This window comes from Neodiprion virginianus, chromosome 6 (assembly GCF_021901495.1).
Source record: "Neodiprion virginianus isolate iyNeoVirg1 chromosome 6, iyNeoVirg1.1, whole genome shotgun sequence".
Taxonomy (NCBI): domain Eukaryota; kingdom Metazoa; phylum Arthropoda; class Insecta; order Hymenoptera; family Diprionidae; genus Neodiprion; species Neodiprion virginianus.
In genome coordinates, this window is record NC_060882.1 from 26,945,017 (window position 1) to 26,964,194 (window position 19,178).

Consider the following 19,178-nt stretch of genomic DNA (forward strand, 5'->3'; position numbering starts at 1 on the left):
CTTATCCCCGTATCGTTGGGTTTATAATTTTTTAATCTTCATCGAGAATTGTTACAATTATCCTACATAAATTTTATTCATCGTTATTTTTCTTTGTCATTCCCTCCGTGTAAAATTCAACCGTAGAATTTTCATCAAACGATTTTAATTATTCACGCTCTGCATCCGCGTGCATACGTCGCAAGTACTCGACCGATACCCATCGACGGCGATATGAATTATTCGAAATAACGCTCGCTACGAGAGATTAATAACCGAAGTTTCGATAACTTTTACCAAAAACAAAATAAAGAAAACAAAACCAACACAGCTCTCGAACGACACGCGAAAACGTGCAAAAATCCCTTTTCGCGATTACTTGGAAAATATTTCAATCCAATACGACGTACTCCCAATATTAGATACTGATCTAAACGTCTCAAAAAAAAAATTCACCGACTCAGCAGAACAAATAAATAAATAAATGAATAATTACAAGATAGAATGAACGTTACCCCTGTACGTTGTAAGCGTGACGGAACAAACGATTACAATTACATTATAGATACACGAAATCAAACAGTGTGCGGTAATTAATAAACTAGCCGCGTATTTCCAGCTACCTAACCACGCAATCCGTTTAGCCGTCCATTACGTTATTATTATACGCGAATGAATGAATATGTATACATATATATATATATATACACACACATATAAACGCATAGACACGACAATCCTTTTCTCCTCGGCACGACGCGCGTCACAAAGACGAGGGTGAAGCGCGAAGCAGGCTATCGGAGGGAAGCGATCTGAGTTTTGAATTAATTATAAATCCTAATTGTGTTGTATAATTTTCTATTTCCTTTATAGACAAGAAGGCCTTCCTTCCGGCCGAGCCTGACAAAGAGACGGGCGGACAAAGGCAGCCGCCGCCGCTATCGGGGATGGGAAAACTATGCGATATACCTCTACTGCCATTATATATCGTAGGTGAGTCGAGCCGACCGAACGGAAACCGACCTGAAACCGGATTTCGGGGTTTGCAGATTCTCTGCGGCCTGGCGTGGGCGAAGAACCGACTTAAACTTCGCTAATACGAAACTATTCGAACCCCGCTGCTGAGGCACCAGCTGCTCGATTATACACCCTGTATAATAGGCGGCCCATTAGGGATTGCCTGTTCCAGTATCCGCTGGGCAAGAATTCCTCTCCCTTACCTTTCGCCGATTTTAGCCTATCGAAGAATGCGTACCTCGTAGGACGAAGGAATCGATTCCAGAATAACCGCAAATGTCGTAATTGTACCTGGGGACAAACTTTGTGGAATCCCTCGATTTTCGCCATCATCGCGTTACTTTGCCGCGGGTGAAATAATTACGAGGTTGAAGTTGTTGGTACTTGAGGTTAACGTACCGAAACGTTGAAGCAAACATTACTATTTTGCACTGTTGGAATAACTCGAGATGTTGAATTTACGAAATCTGATTTTGGTCAGGCTCTGTTAACGGTTTCCCAAATTTAATGTAATCCTCCGATGTTGCGAAATAACCAATTTTTACAAAGATGCATTGTTACAGTAACGTTACAAACTTCAGCCTGGTAGATAATAATGCAATGTATCTGTTGTAGAATAAATTTTCATCAATCTTATCGGTTGTTACACATCCGCACACGGGTATGTATGTGAAAAATGTCGCCAGAAAAGAAGAAATATAATAAGTATTTAATGCTGTCCCGGAATGATCATTTAGGACAGAATTCAATGAAATTGAAAATTTTTATCAGAAAGATTCCGTCGTCGTTGTACGTAAAGGTGTATACACATCGTAAAGGAATAGCAGATAAAATACAATTGCAGATCGAGTAATTTCGCTGCGTGTACAATAAATGATTTTAAATTTAATCTTTTTTTCTCTCTCTCATTTGTTTCTTCTGTATACCACATTTTCATTTCGTTCCAGGATTATTTCTGACCTAATTCAATCTTTCATTTGCATTCAATTTCCGAATTATTCGTCTCCTGCGTATAATAATGATAAAAATCTGCTAATTATTGACAATCTGTACAAATGAGATTGACTCGCGTATTTGCTAAAATCGAACAAACAAATCTACGACAGAAATTTTACGCATGTAATTCGTTGTATGTAATCGTAAGTGCCTGTGTCGGTTATCACACGCGGATGAAATACCATATTTAAAGTACGTTTAACAGCAGCTGCACCGTTTCAGTTATCGATATCCGATACTCGCATCGTGTCAGATAACACATGTAAACCAAAATGCGTACACGTACACGTTGTTGCACATCCACTTTTTTCACCGCGATACACATCCCCGCCGCATACCTTCGATCTTTGTTTGAAATGACACTCGTTGTCAGCGAAGGCTGAATACACCTTTACACGCTTTTTAACAGGCGTTACACTCATGCGAACACACACACACACACACATCGAGGCACGTCTGAGTTTATATCTCGTAAGAAGTTCTTCTTCTTATATTGTACGTGCACGTATATTCAAGGAATGAGCAACGTCTAAAAATATACACGGATCGCATCCAGGTATACGTTACATGTATTACCACCCGCAATCAACAAGCTGAACATTTTTCTCCCCGTGATATTTTAAACATTGACAAGTTAGGTGATTCAAAAGTATAAGAATGCTCTTCAAATGCATATATTTGTAAAGACTGTGGCGTTAATGGCGTTTCATATTTACCGCACTCACAATATCTGCAGCACCACTCGTGAACGTTGAGTCCAACCGTTAATTTTCATAGATTATCACCCGCCGTTATCAGTTTCTGTGTTTGAATAGTACCTCACGACTATAAATCTCTGCAGAGCCCTGCGCGAATTAATCATGTTGTACCTGTGATAATGTGAATGCAAGAAAAAAAAAAAAAAAAAACGATTTTAAGCTGCTGAATTATTCACCACTGCACTTATTACTCGGGAATAGGTTATACAATTTCGATAATAAATCTGATTCATTCGTCGTTAACAACGATTTCAAGCATGTACATCTGTGATTGCACGAATGCGGATCGTTGTTACTACGTTGTGCCAGTTTTACTTCATCAATTATTATACGTGCAGACGAGACTTGAAAATTTATCAAAAATCAATCGATTCGTTTAAATTAGTCATACGAACCGATTAAAGCAATTCGATGATGCGCGTGCCCGGGATAATTATTTACCAGATATTCGAGGTGTGAAAATTATTAACGACAGCCCAATTTATTCTATACATATATATATATATATATATGTTGAGGCATACGACACCAATACAAGAAAAAATTTTTAGGTATGATTTTTACTACTCGCAAAAAAAAAAAAAAATAACACATTCCGCGATTGAATTTCATCTAAAAAATATATGCGAGCTGCTGAAGGAGGTCGGCGTTATGTTGTATATACATATAATACGTACGCGGAGTAGGCGTAATTATTCTCGTTATGCATACATGCAGTATATATATATATATATATATATGTATAGGGACACGTGCATTGTGCACGAATGGATATATATGTATAGTATATCCATGCATAAACATACACACGTATAAAGTAACGGACGCAAAACGTACGTAAGTAACTCGAGGACTCGTTACGCTCTATTCTCCTCCCGCGAAGGCTAAAAGACGGCGAGAAAAGAAGACGACAAAGAAGAAGAAGAAGAAGAAGAAGAATAAGAATAAGAAGAAGAAGATGAAGCAGCAGCTGGAAAACGAGTGAGTTGCACCACTCCTTGCGCTCACTCACCCGCCATCTTTCCTTTCCTCCCCAACGAGTGATAATTTACTCGGCTTATCAGCAAGGGGACGTCGTTTCTACTTGGCTTTCATTCCTTCCTTCCTTCCTTCCTTCCTTCCTTCATTTCTTAATCCTTACAAGGAAACTAGCGACGAGCAGCTACAAGTTTTCTTTGAAAACGTTTGTACAGCTGCATGATCGTCGTTTTGCAGGTAACCTCTCACACCGCGGAGTATAAAGTTATGGGGGGGTTTGTAGCTTCGGGAAGTAGAGGTTCTTTAAGTACGTGCTGTCTGTAAGGTCGACGACTTTTATAGTTTGCCTAAGCTTGACATCTTTGTTGCTTTATTTAGACTTCGTTTCGATATTTCTTGTTTCTTTTTCCCTTTTCATTTTTTTTCTTTCTTCGCAACTCTTCTTCTTCCATTTTCATTCCTGCACCCGGAATTAAACACTCGCTTCTCGCAGCGCGGGTAACCAATTTTAACCATACGTATATCTGTCACACGGACGTACTCCTCGAATAATTTCTAACGATACGGAGGAAGAAAAGTCTACATGGTGGGTGGTGCGTTTACGTATAACGAAGGGGATAAAAAGAACTCTCGAAGAGGGAAGAAAAAATTTACATCCTGTACGTGTGTAAATTGGAACTGAGACGATGCGTTGACCCGTTATTGTTATTAAATTATTATTATTACACGCATATTACGCATGTACAAGGGCCGAAATTAATCCTCTAATTAAACGAAATAAGAATTTTCAACGACGCACAGGCGCCCGGTTACACATCGACGTAGAGTAAGGGAAGAAAAAAGGGGGAAAGGAAAGCCATAGAGCGAGAGAAAACCGCGCGTCAAGTGTGGTATAAAAAGGCTTCTAAAATAAGCTTACCGCTGTACACACACACACACATATATATGTATATACATACAAGACGGGGGTGGAGGAGGGAATGAATGAAAAGACGAAGACGAATAAGGAGAATGAAAAGCCAAAAATAAAATTTAAAAAAAAAAAACAAGAAAGAGAACTCGCTTCTTCGTTCGCTTCCGACTGACGCCTGCAATTAACGAATTATACGTACATATATACAGATTATACCGTAGTCTACAATAAGACCGACGCACATAATCGCGAATTAATTAGTACCGCGCTTGTTAAACTGTACAGAAAGAAAAAAGAAAGCCGGGAATCTTTGAAAACGTGAGAATTTTGTATTTCCTCGGTCCCTTTCTCTGTTATACACGTAAAGTAGATTAAAAGAATAATTATTCTCATACAATAGGAATTACTCGAATTCCACCCACTCGACAAGAAAAACCGAAACGGGAAGAGAAGAAAAACGCATATCTTGAAACAATCAAGTACCTACGTCGATAAGAAAAAAAAGACAAGAAGAAAGAAGTCAATTAAAGTCTGGAAGCTTGGAAGAAAATAAATAAATAAATATGAATAATAACTTTCGATAAAGTCTAACCCCCCCCTCCTTTTTTGTGGTGTACATACGGATGTTATATATGCACACAACGTAGAGCAAACGTTTTTACAATGATCCTGATACAGGTCGGAATTGAGATGTTTGTCCCTCGGCGAAGAGAGATTGATCGCGGATCGAGTTTCGGCCGACTAATCGTAAATCAGTCATCAACGGATGATGGTGTAGCTAGTTATAATTGACGCCACCTTGGTGCACATCCCATACAATATTCTCAATCCCCGAGTGATTCTCTCCAGAGGCTAATCAAGTTAGCTCGAAAATTTACAGTGGCTAGTTGTTGCCCGGCCTGGCCGCCGGTCGGCTACTTACGTTAATGACTTAGTAGTTAACTTAGCCACCCTTACACACACACAGACACACACACACGCATGCATACAAGGGGTTCGCGTACCTCCGCGACACTCCGATTTCTCCCTAATACACTTAACCTCGCAAGTACAAGGTATGTTGTACAATATACATATGTAACCACACACGTATCGCATGTGTTACACACATACGTGAATTTGTGTAAAAAGTCTCGTACACCGAAAGACACAAACGCGGACACGCGCGCGTGAATGCGGGGGAGCGATATAGGAGAGTTTCGGAAACTGCCCTCCGACGACCATTACATCGAACATAAAGGTGACCGTTGGTTGTTGGTTGGTTCAAGTTGCCGCTCGGTGACTCGTTAGCGCGATATTATATCCCCCCGCAGAAAATTACTCGGGCCTTTCAAATTCTGCTTACGGAGGAGGGGTTGGTGGTGGAAAAAAATAAATAAAATAAAAGGAAATGAAAGAAAAAATTTAAAAAAAAAAAAAAAAATTAAAGAGAATTTTTCTACTTTTTTTCCTCTCTCTCTCTCTCTCTCTCTCTCTCTCTCTTCTTCGCTTCTCGCCCTCTCCTCGCGCAACGCCACATAAAGAACGTCAAAATACGACGACGCCGCAACGCGCAGCTGTACATACATACAATGTACAAATACGCGTACATATGTAACGTGTGTGTATAGGTATACTAGCGCTTAGTTCGAGACGGGGGAAGGGGGAGGGATTCATCGAAACCTACACCTTTAGCTATACCTGTAATACGTATATACCTTACCTGTATTATACGATACAACGATGTTTACCTCGATTTTTCGAGGCGGAAGGAAAAACCCGTACGAGTAAATTATTGGGGTGTTTGATTTTTCTTCGATAATTCGGAGGGTTTTCGGTTTTCATTCGTTTATTTTTTTTTTTTTTTTTCATTATTTCTTGTTTTTATCCAACTTATTCGTCCCTCACTTACTTTACTAACACCCGTTTGACACGAAAGGCTGGTGTTATACGGTTTCTCGTCGATTTTTACCCGTATCTCGCGTGAATGAATGTTGATCAAGAATCAAATATATATATATATTTTTCTTTTAAAACAGTGAAAAAAAAAACAAAACTCGTGTAGATGTGACGAGTTACCTCCGCTCTTTTTCACTTTTACGAAAAATATTGTCTCAAGAATGACGTAAATTTGAATTACAATCGTGTAAAATTTTTTATAGTTCAACCAATTATACTATGTATAATACTTATAACTTTTCATTTCTGCGCGAAACTTTTTCAAGACTTTATATCACGTTGCAATTACACTAAGTGTATCTAGTTTAAATTTTCATTATCAAATCGTTTGTCACAGCGAGTTTTGATAAATTAACTGTGCCTCGTTACGCGCGTTATAAATATTTTTAAAACTATGTCTGAATTAAAAATATTTTCTGGCTATAACGTTCTCATCACTTTATTTTTTTTTTCTTACGCCAACACCTAATTAAAATTATTATACAATCGTAACGGGAAGTGTATAATAATTCTTCCGCTGATTAGTCGTTACACGCGAGTGTCACATACACACATACATGCATACACACGTGTAACGGGTTGACAGGCAGCGCTATCTCAATTTTAACATTAAATTGTGTAATAATAAGTCATTTACGGTATTAACTCGAACAACTTCCCCAACCGTTAACAAGTAAAATCGCGTATAATAAAATATTTCACGGAATGTAACCGCTGATAACCACAAACATTATGAAATGCAAAACGTACATGTGCATATAAATAATACGATGTTTTCAACCGTATTGCCCAAGAAACGAACGAGCATTAAAACTGAAATACGCAACGAATGAATGAACGAACGAATGAATGAATGATCGAACGACTAACGTGCGACAGATATAAATAATAAGTGATTTAATTGCGGGTAAACGGTACATAATATACATATATATGTGTATGTAATTATATTATACGATATAAGACCAACGAAATAAATATACCTATATGCTTAAATATCGATTATCGAGTGAAAAAACAACGACTCTTCCGGTCGGTCGGTCATACGGCGGTGTTCGTAGTAAGAAAAGAATGCGTGACGTCACCACGCGTTAACGTCCCCCCATCCCCCCTTCCGTTCTTTCTAGCGTACGGTACGGAGAAGTGACTGATTGTGAGTCAGCGTCGTCAGCAGCAGCAGCAGCAATAGCAACAGCAACGCCGTCTTTCGTGAGGTTTTACCGAGAAATAAAGCTTTGCGTCACGTTGCACAACGCGATGACGGAGAGGATATGGGAACTCGTACATCGAGACACTGATTAGTGAGTCTTGCGATGACGCATGCTGTAATACTGTTATCAGGAATCGTACGTATATACGTATAATACCTGTTATACGTGCGCGTGTGTGAAAAGAGAGAGAGAGAGAGAGAGACGCTGTTGACGATGAAACGATAGATAGGTTGAATGAAGCCTTGTAATAAAACGAGCAAAGAAGACGGTCTTGCCTCGGTCCCCTTTATCGTTAAGGGTAGGGCTAAAAAATTAGAATTTTTGATCGACGGACCGATCGGAATATCGGATTTTCATTGACGCGATAATGTTGGTCGTAAAATTTAAAGATGTGGAAAATCCAAGTATATATAGAACATTGTGAATATAGAAAGTTGAATTACGGAACTACAATAAATATAGAAAGGTCAAAACACAGAATCGTATTATCGAGAAGAATTCTGAGGATTCTACAATTCTGCATTCTACGCTCCGACCTTTCTATTCCTTTCCTTCTCCACGCTTTTCTACTTTCAACACTTTTAAATTCTATATAAATTGAGTTTTCGTTTCTTTAATTATTCCATATTGCGGCCCTTCAATTTTTTGAACTTTTTATATATTTACCACCCACCGATCGCTGCGAGTCGTATGCAACATGCCTCACCTTGGATCTCTCTCTCTCTCTCTCTCTCTCTCTCTCTCTCTACGCTCGAGAGTACACAAGGTACGTAAGGTATTATATAGATGCATTTGTAGATTATAGCTCAGGTCCCTCCTTGTCAGCTCTTTGCCTGCTATATGGGTTTGCCTAGGTCTAGTCTAGGCTAGTGCTAATGGTAGTGGTGGTAGGTAGCACACGTAGCCGAGTGACCAGCCACGCCCACTCTAATTACACGAATCGGCTAGACCACGCTGCTGGCTATATAGATGGAATACCAAGGTGTGTACACACATGCGACACAGCTATACGTGAAACAAATGTCAATGGATATTATTACGACCCCCGTTAGGTACAACAATTTGTTGCACGCCGCAGGATTCACAAGCAGCAACAATTTACATTGAGGTTCCAAGTTGGCGCAACGTTACTTCGACGATGCATGTCTAACGATAATCGTTATATTTCCCAACCTTAGGATTGTCTGAAATTCAGGTAGTAAATCGCATGTTTTTAGTTTTTTTTTTTTCCTTTCTTTTTTTAACGATAATTTTGTGATCTCTGAATTACGTTACACATTTATACTACGTCACGAAAAAACGACGTATATCCGCATGTTTTAAAAACTTGATACCGTACTCGGGCTGCATCCGGTTTTGATAACGCATAATCCGCGAGTTTAAATTTAGTGAGGACTTTTCGTTAACGACAGGGTCGTATTATTATACCTTGAACATTTCAATGCGTGATACAGGAGATTGAACTTAGCACAGGTGTCAGTGCGATAAAAACCTAACGTTTCAAATCAATGATCTCAACTATCAAGAGAACGTTCACGGAATGACAAACGAAATAAAGCAATCGGTACAATACCGTCAACTAATACTTTATACATCAACTGCTGGAAAATATGCACAGCATAAACTTCTGTATCGAATAATGCGTACGATATATTTCTTCGAAATGATCACACAACCGCCATGCATGCAATGAGTTACAGAACGGTATCTAAAGTATTGTATACATACGATAGTGGATCAGAGAAGTGCACCATACAATATGTAATTAGAACCGAGCGATATGTATTTTCCTACGGAGAGTTTATCGACGGAAGCGAGAACCCTCTACTTCTGCCACGGCATTAATATAATCGCGCGGTAATTACTTTTTCTTTTTCTTCTTCTTATTCCCCTCCGCAATGTACAAACATCGAGACAAACATCGTATAATCAGTCTGCACGTCGTGAAACGATTTCTTATACTTCGTCTCTTTCACCTTCGCATTCTTCCTACAGTTTCACATCTCGATGACTGTTTTTTTAAAATAACATTCTCTTCGTATTAAAATTTATTTATTTATGTGTAAAAAATTTGAAATTGTTATATAAATTTTACTGTTGTAAAAAAAAAAAAATAAAAATAAAAAAAAGGTTATTAAAAGAAAAGTCATCGAGAGTTGTAAGACAAACGAATCGGGCGTCTCTGAGACGAGATGCGGGACTGAAAAACACGGTCAGGGTTAGGCGGACGGAAGGTATGTACCTTACACCTACATACGTACACACGATGAGAATGAGAATGAGGATGAAGCTAACTCTGGTCCGTCACATCGCGTTGTGAAACGTGAGCGTATGCGAAGGCTTGTTACGTACGTACCGGGTGGCCTGCACACACTGATAACTTTGTAAAAAAAAACGAAAAAGCAGCATCATCGTCCATTAGCAGAGTAACCATACCAGCCCTGCAGGCTGCACTAGCTACCAATAAATTACCACCACACCGCGCCTAACGTGTAAAGTATACGTAGGCACGCGTGTGTCAGGGTCCGAGGAAAAAGAATCACCTTGTATATACACGCTGCGGCTGTACAAAAATAACGTCAAGAAGTATACGGGGTCCGATATCCTGTGCACTCTAGCTGACTGCAGCCACTTATGCGTATGCGTGAACGTGTGTTTAAGACGGTGGCGTCGTCGTTGTGACGAGATAAAACGACGACGAAACTGAGAAACGATCCAGTTGCCGGAAGGAAGAAAATGTACCTACATCGTCCGAATGTGCGTTGATTTTTTTTTTATCCACTTTTCAATGTACATCACGTCACATCTACTTTCGTACATTTATTTTCTCGTTTAATTAATTTTTTTTTTTGTTTTCTCATCATTCAAACCACACGTTTTGTATTGTAATAATAAATAACAAAAATATGCGGCGTGTTGTGTGCCATTTTACCAAAAATCATCAAAAATATTCATGAGGATCTACGTGAAAATTTGATAAAAAATTATTTTTCCGTATCTCTCAGATATACGTATAGCTTAGCTGCTGATTCCGTCTCGAATGTTGTTCGATCAGATCCCGTCCCATGGATGTTGATCAACAAATATGTACCTCAACATATAATTCTGTGTAGTATATACGTCCACATACCACACACATTACATACGGTCTCTACGTACATACGTATACATATAGCGTGATATACCTACATCTATACCTCGTAGGTTCACACACGGTTTCCTCAAGCTTGATGGAGTTAGGTGGTAAGGTATCGCCGGGCCAGTAATTCCCTATCGGCGTAACACGGTGTGTAAGGTTATACCCGACATCGTTTCCGCGTGTTCGAGCCAACACAATTCCAAAACGGTGTGTGATTGGAATAAGCTGACATATTCTACTCGGTCCTATCGTCGTCGGCGATGTTGCCGAGAGCACCACCACCACCAACACCAACGAGCCAACGGTGGTTGCGGAAGTTGTGGAGACCCGCATTCGCAACGTCTCGCACAACCGCTCCTACTTCTTCTTCTAGCCCCTGCGCAGAATATGCGACCAATAGACGTGCGAGGAAACCGAGGCGAGGCTAACCGAGTCAGCCTTCCTACCTCCGCGTAATCTCCACAAAATTCTTCCCTTTGACACAATGCCAGAGGTCCTGTCCCAGTCCCTCTCTCTCTCTTTCCGTCGTTCTTAAGGGATGCTAATCCCGGAACATCCAATAAACGCTTCTCTCTCTTTCGCTTTCTTTCCCCTTTTCTCTGCACGGAAAGCGACCCGAGCACCAAAAGCAAGGTTGCCTTGTCCTCGGTATTATTCAAGGCTCATGAGTAATGCAGTTGTTTCTGTTTCTTTGAAGAGTTTATCACGGACAGATACTGCACGGAGAATAATTGAAACTGCAAACCGTGGATCGACCTCGTTGCATCACTTGCAACTACATGAATATCGTACAAAGGATCAACCAATTACGTACTAATCGTAATAAGGACAACCGATCCATTCTACTCAAGATGCAGAGTTTTTTTTACTGATTTTTGTTTAATTCTAATATTAGTATTACCTCGATACGATGCACTTAAAAACATAACGTTAAAAAGAAAAATCTAAATTTCCCAGAACAATTGCTGTACGTCGATACTGCGGAACGAATCTCCGCACTTTCCCCAACCCGCAATTCTACACTCTCGCAGCGTGTGAAACCGATTCCCTGAATTGATCGTTGCCGCTGCTGCTTCTACGTGATTTACCGTTACAGAGTAGAGTACAATTTTTATTTATAGATAACAAACCTGCACAATAACATACAGGTATATATTTGATACTAAGCTACAACAAATCATTTCATTTCTTCTGTACGTATAATTTCTGGCTTAGAGAAATAAAAAATTCTAAGAACCTTACAAATACACATTCATCTAACATTATTAATGTGTCGTCTCAAGTACCACTTTTCCCCAGGCTTATCCTCCTACTTTCAAAGAAGTTCCGTGGATGCCGTACACAATGGATGCATTATCGGATATTATGGCAACGGCTTGCGTTTATTGCCGCAAAATAATATACAGGCGAATGAAATTTTGCAACAGTTGTAAGTGTTCGTGTGTGTGTATCACCCTCGTCAACGAACAAGAAACCTGGCCACGTGATAACGCAAGATAACGAACGAAGATACGCACATGTGGATGAACACATATTACATACGTATGCATATATAGACACAGGTGCGTGTGCACCGTATAGGTTGATGCACGCAAATACCCAAACGAGCAGCCAGCTGTGTGCGTAACTAGGTTTTCATACCTACGCGAGAGTCGTGCGGTCGAGTAATTCTGAATGGGATATAATGATGAAGCAAACGACACTTCGCCACGCCAGGAAGCGATAAGGGAAAATCTTCCCACCGCACTCTGTGCGCTGCAAACGGTCTCTTCTACCTCGTACTAGACTGTACACACCGCAAAATATCCTGCACGAGAACTCTGAGGATTATAGACCAAAGGCCAGCAAGAGAACGGAGACAAGCCAACCCACAACTTCGACGCTACGCTTCTGAATCGCACCGAAGAGGAAGAAGAAGTAGAAGTAGAAGTAGAAGTAAAAGTAAAACGTTGCTACGAGCGATTGTTGCGAAGCTTGGGAAAAAATAGTACGCGAGTTGGAGAGAGGCGGAGTGTGAGGAAGGAAAATGGCCACCTGCGTTAAAGCATTCGTAGGATTCGTAGTGAGGCTCGGATCTACGTAGTGCCACTCGTTTCACGTGAAAAACGTACAAACTCGTGAGTACCGTAGTAGAATTTACTACATTCTATGCTGTCCTCTTTCAACAGCAGCTGCAGCGAAAATTCATGCAGGGACAAACCAGGGCTGGCTGGCTGTCTGCAGGATCGCGCAACAACACATTTTGTACGTCTACATCCGTCCGATGCATTCTTTCAAATCCTATGCACACCGCAGCGAATGTTGATTTCGTATTCTCCGCAACGCGTATCGGTGAAAAAACCGTTGCCAATTTTCCTATTTGACCATCGTCGAATCGAACGGAGTTGTAAGGTAGTAAACAAAGAAACGATTATAACGACGAAGCGTACTCGCGAGGTTTGCTGGGCATGGCCCTGAAATTCTTACGATTAGCGGTATTGTCGTGCATAGGTACGACAAAGACGCGTTTACGGTAGGTAGGCATAGTCGGATGTATGGATGGATGGCGGTGTGTAGGGGTGGGCAGGAAATTTGACCGGGTCTTTTATTTAAGAGGAGTGTAAGGACCAAGGCCCGGTCGAGCGGTCCCTCTCCGCCACTCGTGGTTCTCTCGAGAGATCCAAACACTCGAATAGAGCAAAGCAAAGCAAAGCAAGGCGAGCCAAGCTGCTAGTAGAAAGAGAGAGTAGGAAAAGAGAATAAAAAAGAATGTCGGAGAAGGAGGAGGAGAAAAAGAGAGGAGAACAAAACTGAGAAACGGAACGGCGCTCTCGCTGAGCGGACTGTAGGAATGGTGGACGGATGGCGGTGGTAGAGAGTGTTGTGGTACGTATACCTCGAACGACTCGAACGGCCGGCTTAACAGTAACGCGAAGAGCGACTACCTGCTGAAAATGTACGTTGAAAACCTGATTTAAACTTCGCTCTAAGCTAGTTTTATCGTTAGAAGCCGACTACTGGCACGGCGAGAAGGAAAATTTGCCACTCCGAGTTATCAGCCTCTCGTCTTCGATGTTGGCTGTTGTTAATAATTTAAAGGGTGGTTAAAATATCGCCTCCTCGTGTGCCATGGGAGAGAGGAATCGTCGCGTTACTGCACACGTTGCACTTCGTTGCGAAACCTGCGGACGACAAGATTCGTTGCACTGACCACAGACCAAGAAACATCGTAACGATTATCCGGAAATTTATCAGTGTTTACAGTACCCGCTGCATGCACACAATACAGACTAATTGTAAATAAAGAAAAGACTGTCCAAACACCTTAGAAAAATGTAAACCTATCGCTGTTTCTCTGAGATTAAAACGCGTGATCCATAATGATCAATTCTGAGGATACATATTCGTGAAACTAACTACTGTATGAAGATGGTAGATAGTCAGAAAAATCGTTCACCATTCCGCGCGGCGTGATGTATATTGTATTACAACGTGTATATATGTATCGCTTATCGCGCGATCAGAGGAGAAACGGATAAATGCAATGCGATAACGATAATAGTAGAGATTTGAATCGATTCCGAGTAAAACGAATTTCCGGGACCTTGAACGGATTACTCGATACATCATCGCCGTCGCCCTGGAATAAATTAATCAAAACGACGATGATTGTACGCTCTGTTAAGTATGCGTAATCCGTTAATGTAATTCGTGAAGCCCGACACTGAGTTGTGATTCCTCTGTGCCCGTTTCTTGATTCTGATTCTCTCATTCTCTCTCTCTACCACCGTTTGACTCAACGATGATTGCGTCAATTGGCCGACTTGGAGAGCGCCGTTAGCGATGCATCAGCCCGAAGAATAATAATACACGGGACGATAAACAATGTACTTCGGAATGCCAACGAATCAGAGAATTAAGGGCTGCACGGAAAAACCACGCAGCTGTTCTCTCCCGAGTATAAAGAGTGGGTATATTCTCTTTCTGTCTCTTTCTCTCGCATTGGGGCCCCGTTTGCAGCATTAACCTTAAGTAAGTATGTAAGCGCATGCGGCAGACATGACGTTCGTATACCTATGCCTGTAACCGTAACGAACAAGGAGAGTCTAATTCCGTAAGCAAACATTCCGTAAGAGAGACAGACCAGAGGTATCGGTTTATTATTTCCATCTCTCGCCGCGAGAAAGGTTATGGAAAGTGGTGGTGGAATATTACGAGAGACACGATTGTTCCTTGGTCACGTGAAAGGCCCAACGCACATTCGTGATGCGGCGTGCCAGACCGTGGATACTCTGCATTACACGCACGGCGGAGTAAAAATGGTCGACGTCCGTCGGATTAGTCACGGTGAACCGTTGGTTCCCGAGAAAAAGATAAATCCGAGTTTAAAAAGGTGAAACGAACGGCGCGGGTGACGCGGCTGGTTTCACAACTCCGGACCCGAACGAGCGAAGAACGGGCCCCGATCCGGCCCTGAGCCGAGATATAGCGCACCTACAACGGTCGGACGGCGACCTCAACTCTCTTCTTTGTCCCAGCTCCGGGTCTCTCGGGGTTTACCTTATTGTCTCGATTTATTTCCAGAGGAGCGGCGAGCGTGCCCCGAAAATTGAAAATATCATCTCGGGCTGGAATCGTCGTTTCGAAGGCGAGAAAATATGACTAACGAAAATAAACGGTTACTTGGATACGAACGCCCGACGTGAGAAAATGCCGAGCTAATTACTCCCGGATTCATTCGCAACGCGAAGAAAGGAGGATGTTTCGAACACCGTCGGGCCTAAGCCCTCCCCCCCCCCCCCCTTCTCTGCCGTGGTTCGAGTCGTTATGCTAATTAATTAATCCACCAGCTTTCGACGCTGTAACCACTTTTCGAACGTGTTTTGTCGTTAGCGTAACATCTCGGCAAATCGAACCGCTCGTATCGCGGTGAGATACGACGACTATCGCAACCGTTAACTGTTCCCAAGATTTGAAAAAGGAACGACGCGAAGTACGCCGCGTCGGTGGGTGGGGTACTTGCTCGCACCTTTGTTGCAACGAAGAAAAAGAATAAGAATAACGCGCTGCGGTCCCTCGCGACGTTCTTACGACAAGAATTCAAATTCCCATTAACTCCTGTAACGTTCGTAACGATAATTGTTATCACCACAGAGTTACCGCGTGTATTCCTCTATTCTCTTTATTCCCTAACACTTTTTCACGGCGTTCAAAAGCCGGCCCTCCTCCATCTCCCCACCGTCGCCGTTGCTTCGTCAAAGCGGTTTCAACGACTCGGCTTCTCGCATCACCGTGTTTCCCACGTTAAAAACAAGCGGTCGCAACGTCGTCGTCGTTCTAATCAACGATTGAAATAAATCAATTCCACTGAATTCCTCGAGGCGAACGACGACGATGACGCCGTCTCTCGGCACAAAGCCGTGGGCCTTAGGCCCAGATCCACACGCCTCGACGCTCCGACGCAACACACACACACGCACACGTACACACGCGTGCACACGGAGAAGGACCCCGAGTGTACGGTTCACTCACCTAGCGTTCCGCGCAGGAGTAACACTAACAATACGAGCACGAGGGGCCTCGCCCGTCGGGCAACAGCCGTCCCATCGTAGGCCGGTGTCCTCCTGGGCCTTGTCGCCTCTCGCATTTCGCCGCCGTCGTAGCAGTCCCGTCGCACAGTAGTCACGCACCGCGTAAGCATCGTCTCACCGCACACGATTCACTACTCCAGGTATTCTCTTCCCGAATCCCTGTAATCCTCCTCGCACTATTCCTCGCCTTTATATTTCACCTTTGTACAACGTCGATCAAATTCAAGTCGCCGCCGATTACGACGATGCCGAACGGCCGCCGGCTCCCATCCTGGACACGAGGAGATTATTCACACAAGCACTTTATGACGCCGATCAATCCGAGCTTCGTTAAATCGCCTCCCGCTCGCCCTATCGCCAAGACTCGAGTCGCAAGCCCAACTGACTGACTGACTGACTCGCCCGCTCCTCTACCGCCACTTCCTCGCTCCACGGACACCGCGTCTCTCGACCTCACTCCTCACCCCCCCCCCCCTCCCTTGCCGCCCGCCAACACGGCACACCGCGCGACAACTACTTGTTGAGTTTCCCAGGGGCGGAAATAGCCGGCGTCGGGCCCCCTTCCTTCCGCAATTTTCGCGTTCGCGCGAAGCCGAGTGCCTTTTTCTTTGGAGCGTGGAAATTATTATGTCGTCGTTGAACAGCGGCGGCAGTGGGTAGTTAATTAGGTTAAATTAGGTCAACTTTTCCGTGTTCGAGTAACGTCGGACTATCGGCCCCCGACCTTGGGAGAGGATTCCGAAAGGCGATGATAAGAATTTTAATTGTGAAATTGTTTGCTTTTTGTTCTGCTGTACTCTGTACGCACGTGTGGCGGATTGAACTGTGACGTGAATTGCCTCTGCTTCGTGCACGCGTAGTGAATCGTGTTCGTTGCATCCGTGATAGACCGTCCTGAAGCTTTTAACGGCGAAGACGTTGCTTGCAACGGCAGCTTTGTGTTATCGCTCTCTCGCATTCTTTGGAGACGGTTCCGGAACTCGGAGTAACACCTAGTCGAGATACATATTTCGAATAATTATTCGAAGGGGCGTCCTACGCCGACCTTGAAATCGAGTAATTCTTGGTAAAAAGTATCGTGAGTCACGCGGAAACCTGAGTAGAAGTCTTTAATTCTAGGACCGCGTGGTGGAATAATTCTCCCAATGACGCATCCGGTGAAAGCAGTCTCGATTCAATTTCGCGTGTCGTCTTCGAAACGGATGTTATGATATTACGGATGTTTGAAGAACAAAACGAAGAAAGAGAGTTTTATCATTTTGAAAATTCTTATATAACTCTGTCGCTCACTCTCCGCTGCTGTAGAAAATGATCAAAGGACTGGTCCGAAATTGCAATAAGACGGGTTTAATTGCTTGCAGAGTTACTCCCACGAGTTCGTTTCTTCCTAGTCTTTGAAAAGTTTACCAGGAAACTCGATGTTATTATGTATCTGTAAAACGATGGAAGTAATGTTCCGGCTGTGCAGGTTCTTCGCCCACACTTGAGCCTTGTATTAAACTTGAAGAGAGGAAGGTAATCGTGAATAAATGACAAGTTACACGTACTGTGTACCTATTATATGTGTATACCGTCGCACGATGAGTTGATGGCAAAGTTCATTCGCGAGAACTTGTGACGGTAAGAATGGCTCGATATACGTTTGAATAATTCGATAATAATACAGAGATAAGGAAAGAGCGAGAATTATCGAGATTCAATATCAACTTCACAACCTTGTATTTACCGCGATTGAACACGTTTCGCAAACAATGACGTTATCTGGTGTGGGTCAACATAAACGTTAATCGTAAACTCACGCATTTGCCTCAAGCTGTGTACTTTTGCGGGGCAACCGTTTGGACAACGTTAATTATAAATCCGCTTCTCACCTGCGGAACGACTTACGTGAAACACAGGCTTGAAGTGAGGATGTGTCATGACCGGAAGCTACCTCTCGGCTAATGGGAACGGTAAATCGTAAATGCACTCTAATTATCGACGAATGACAAGTGAATGCGCGTACGAACACTCGAGACTGCTGTGAGAAGCCGAAAATTTAGTTCATTCGCCTCGTGTATCAAGCACTTGTATCAATGAGCCGTACTCTCGATTGTAAGTAACGAACGTGTAATACGTGAATCAGATTCGGACGTACGCAATTAGCTTTTCTTGCCTTGTTCTCGGTTACTGAAAGCGTGTAGGTATACGACTGCAGTGACGACGGTAAATGGGGTGTCATTCGTGAGTGTAGGTACACATACGGATGTACGTGAGTACATTTTGTGTACAGTGTACGTACAATAAAGAGAAATGTATGGGCCCTGGGCGATAAGTCCATCTCTCTGATTATTCGGAACTGTGTTTTACGTTTTTCGGATTATAACACGACCGGAAACTCGTCGAAGGTAACCTGAACTTTGACCAGATTATACACGCAAGTTGAAAAAGGTAAGCTAGATAAGGCTGTGATTATTTTCCGATATAGCCTATATTTCTCAGAAAAAGAAATAAGAAAATGAGGGTACGTTCAGGTTTTCGAAAACAGGTCTTCTCTATTATTCATCGGTCAGAGATTCGGCGATAACTATAGGTATGCAAAAATGAGGATAGGTAAATTTTTCAGTAGAATTACTCGGCCTTGCAATGTTTCAGTCTACGATCGTTGGCCCTGATATCGCTTAGGTTAATTAGGGTCTC

The 19,178-nt window shown here is 42.4% G+C and overlaps 1 protein-coding gene across 2 annotated transcripts in view; it reads right to left on the reverse strand.

Moving 5' to 3' along the window:
- Positions 1–16,889, reverse strand: part of LOC124306897 (DE-cadherin) — a 51,096-nt gene extending 34,207 nt beyond the window's left edge. For both annotated transcript variants that reach the window (XM_046768040.1, XM_046768039.1), the window contains exon 1: positions 16,441–16,889. In XM_046768040.1, coding sequence (XP_046623996.1) covers positions 16,441–16,609 — 169 coding nt within the window. In that variant the 5' untranslated portion in view covers positions 16,610–16,889. The remainder of the gene's footprint in view (positions 1–16,440) is intronic.
- Positions 16,890–19,178: the final 2,289 nt, after the last annotated feature.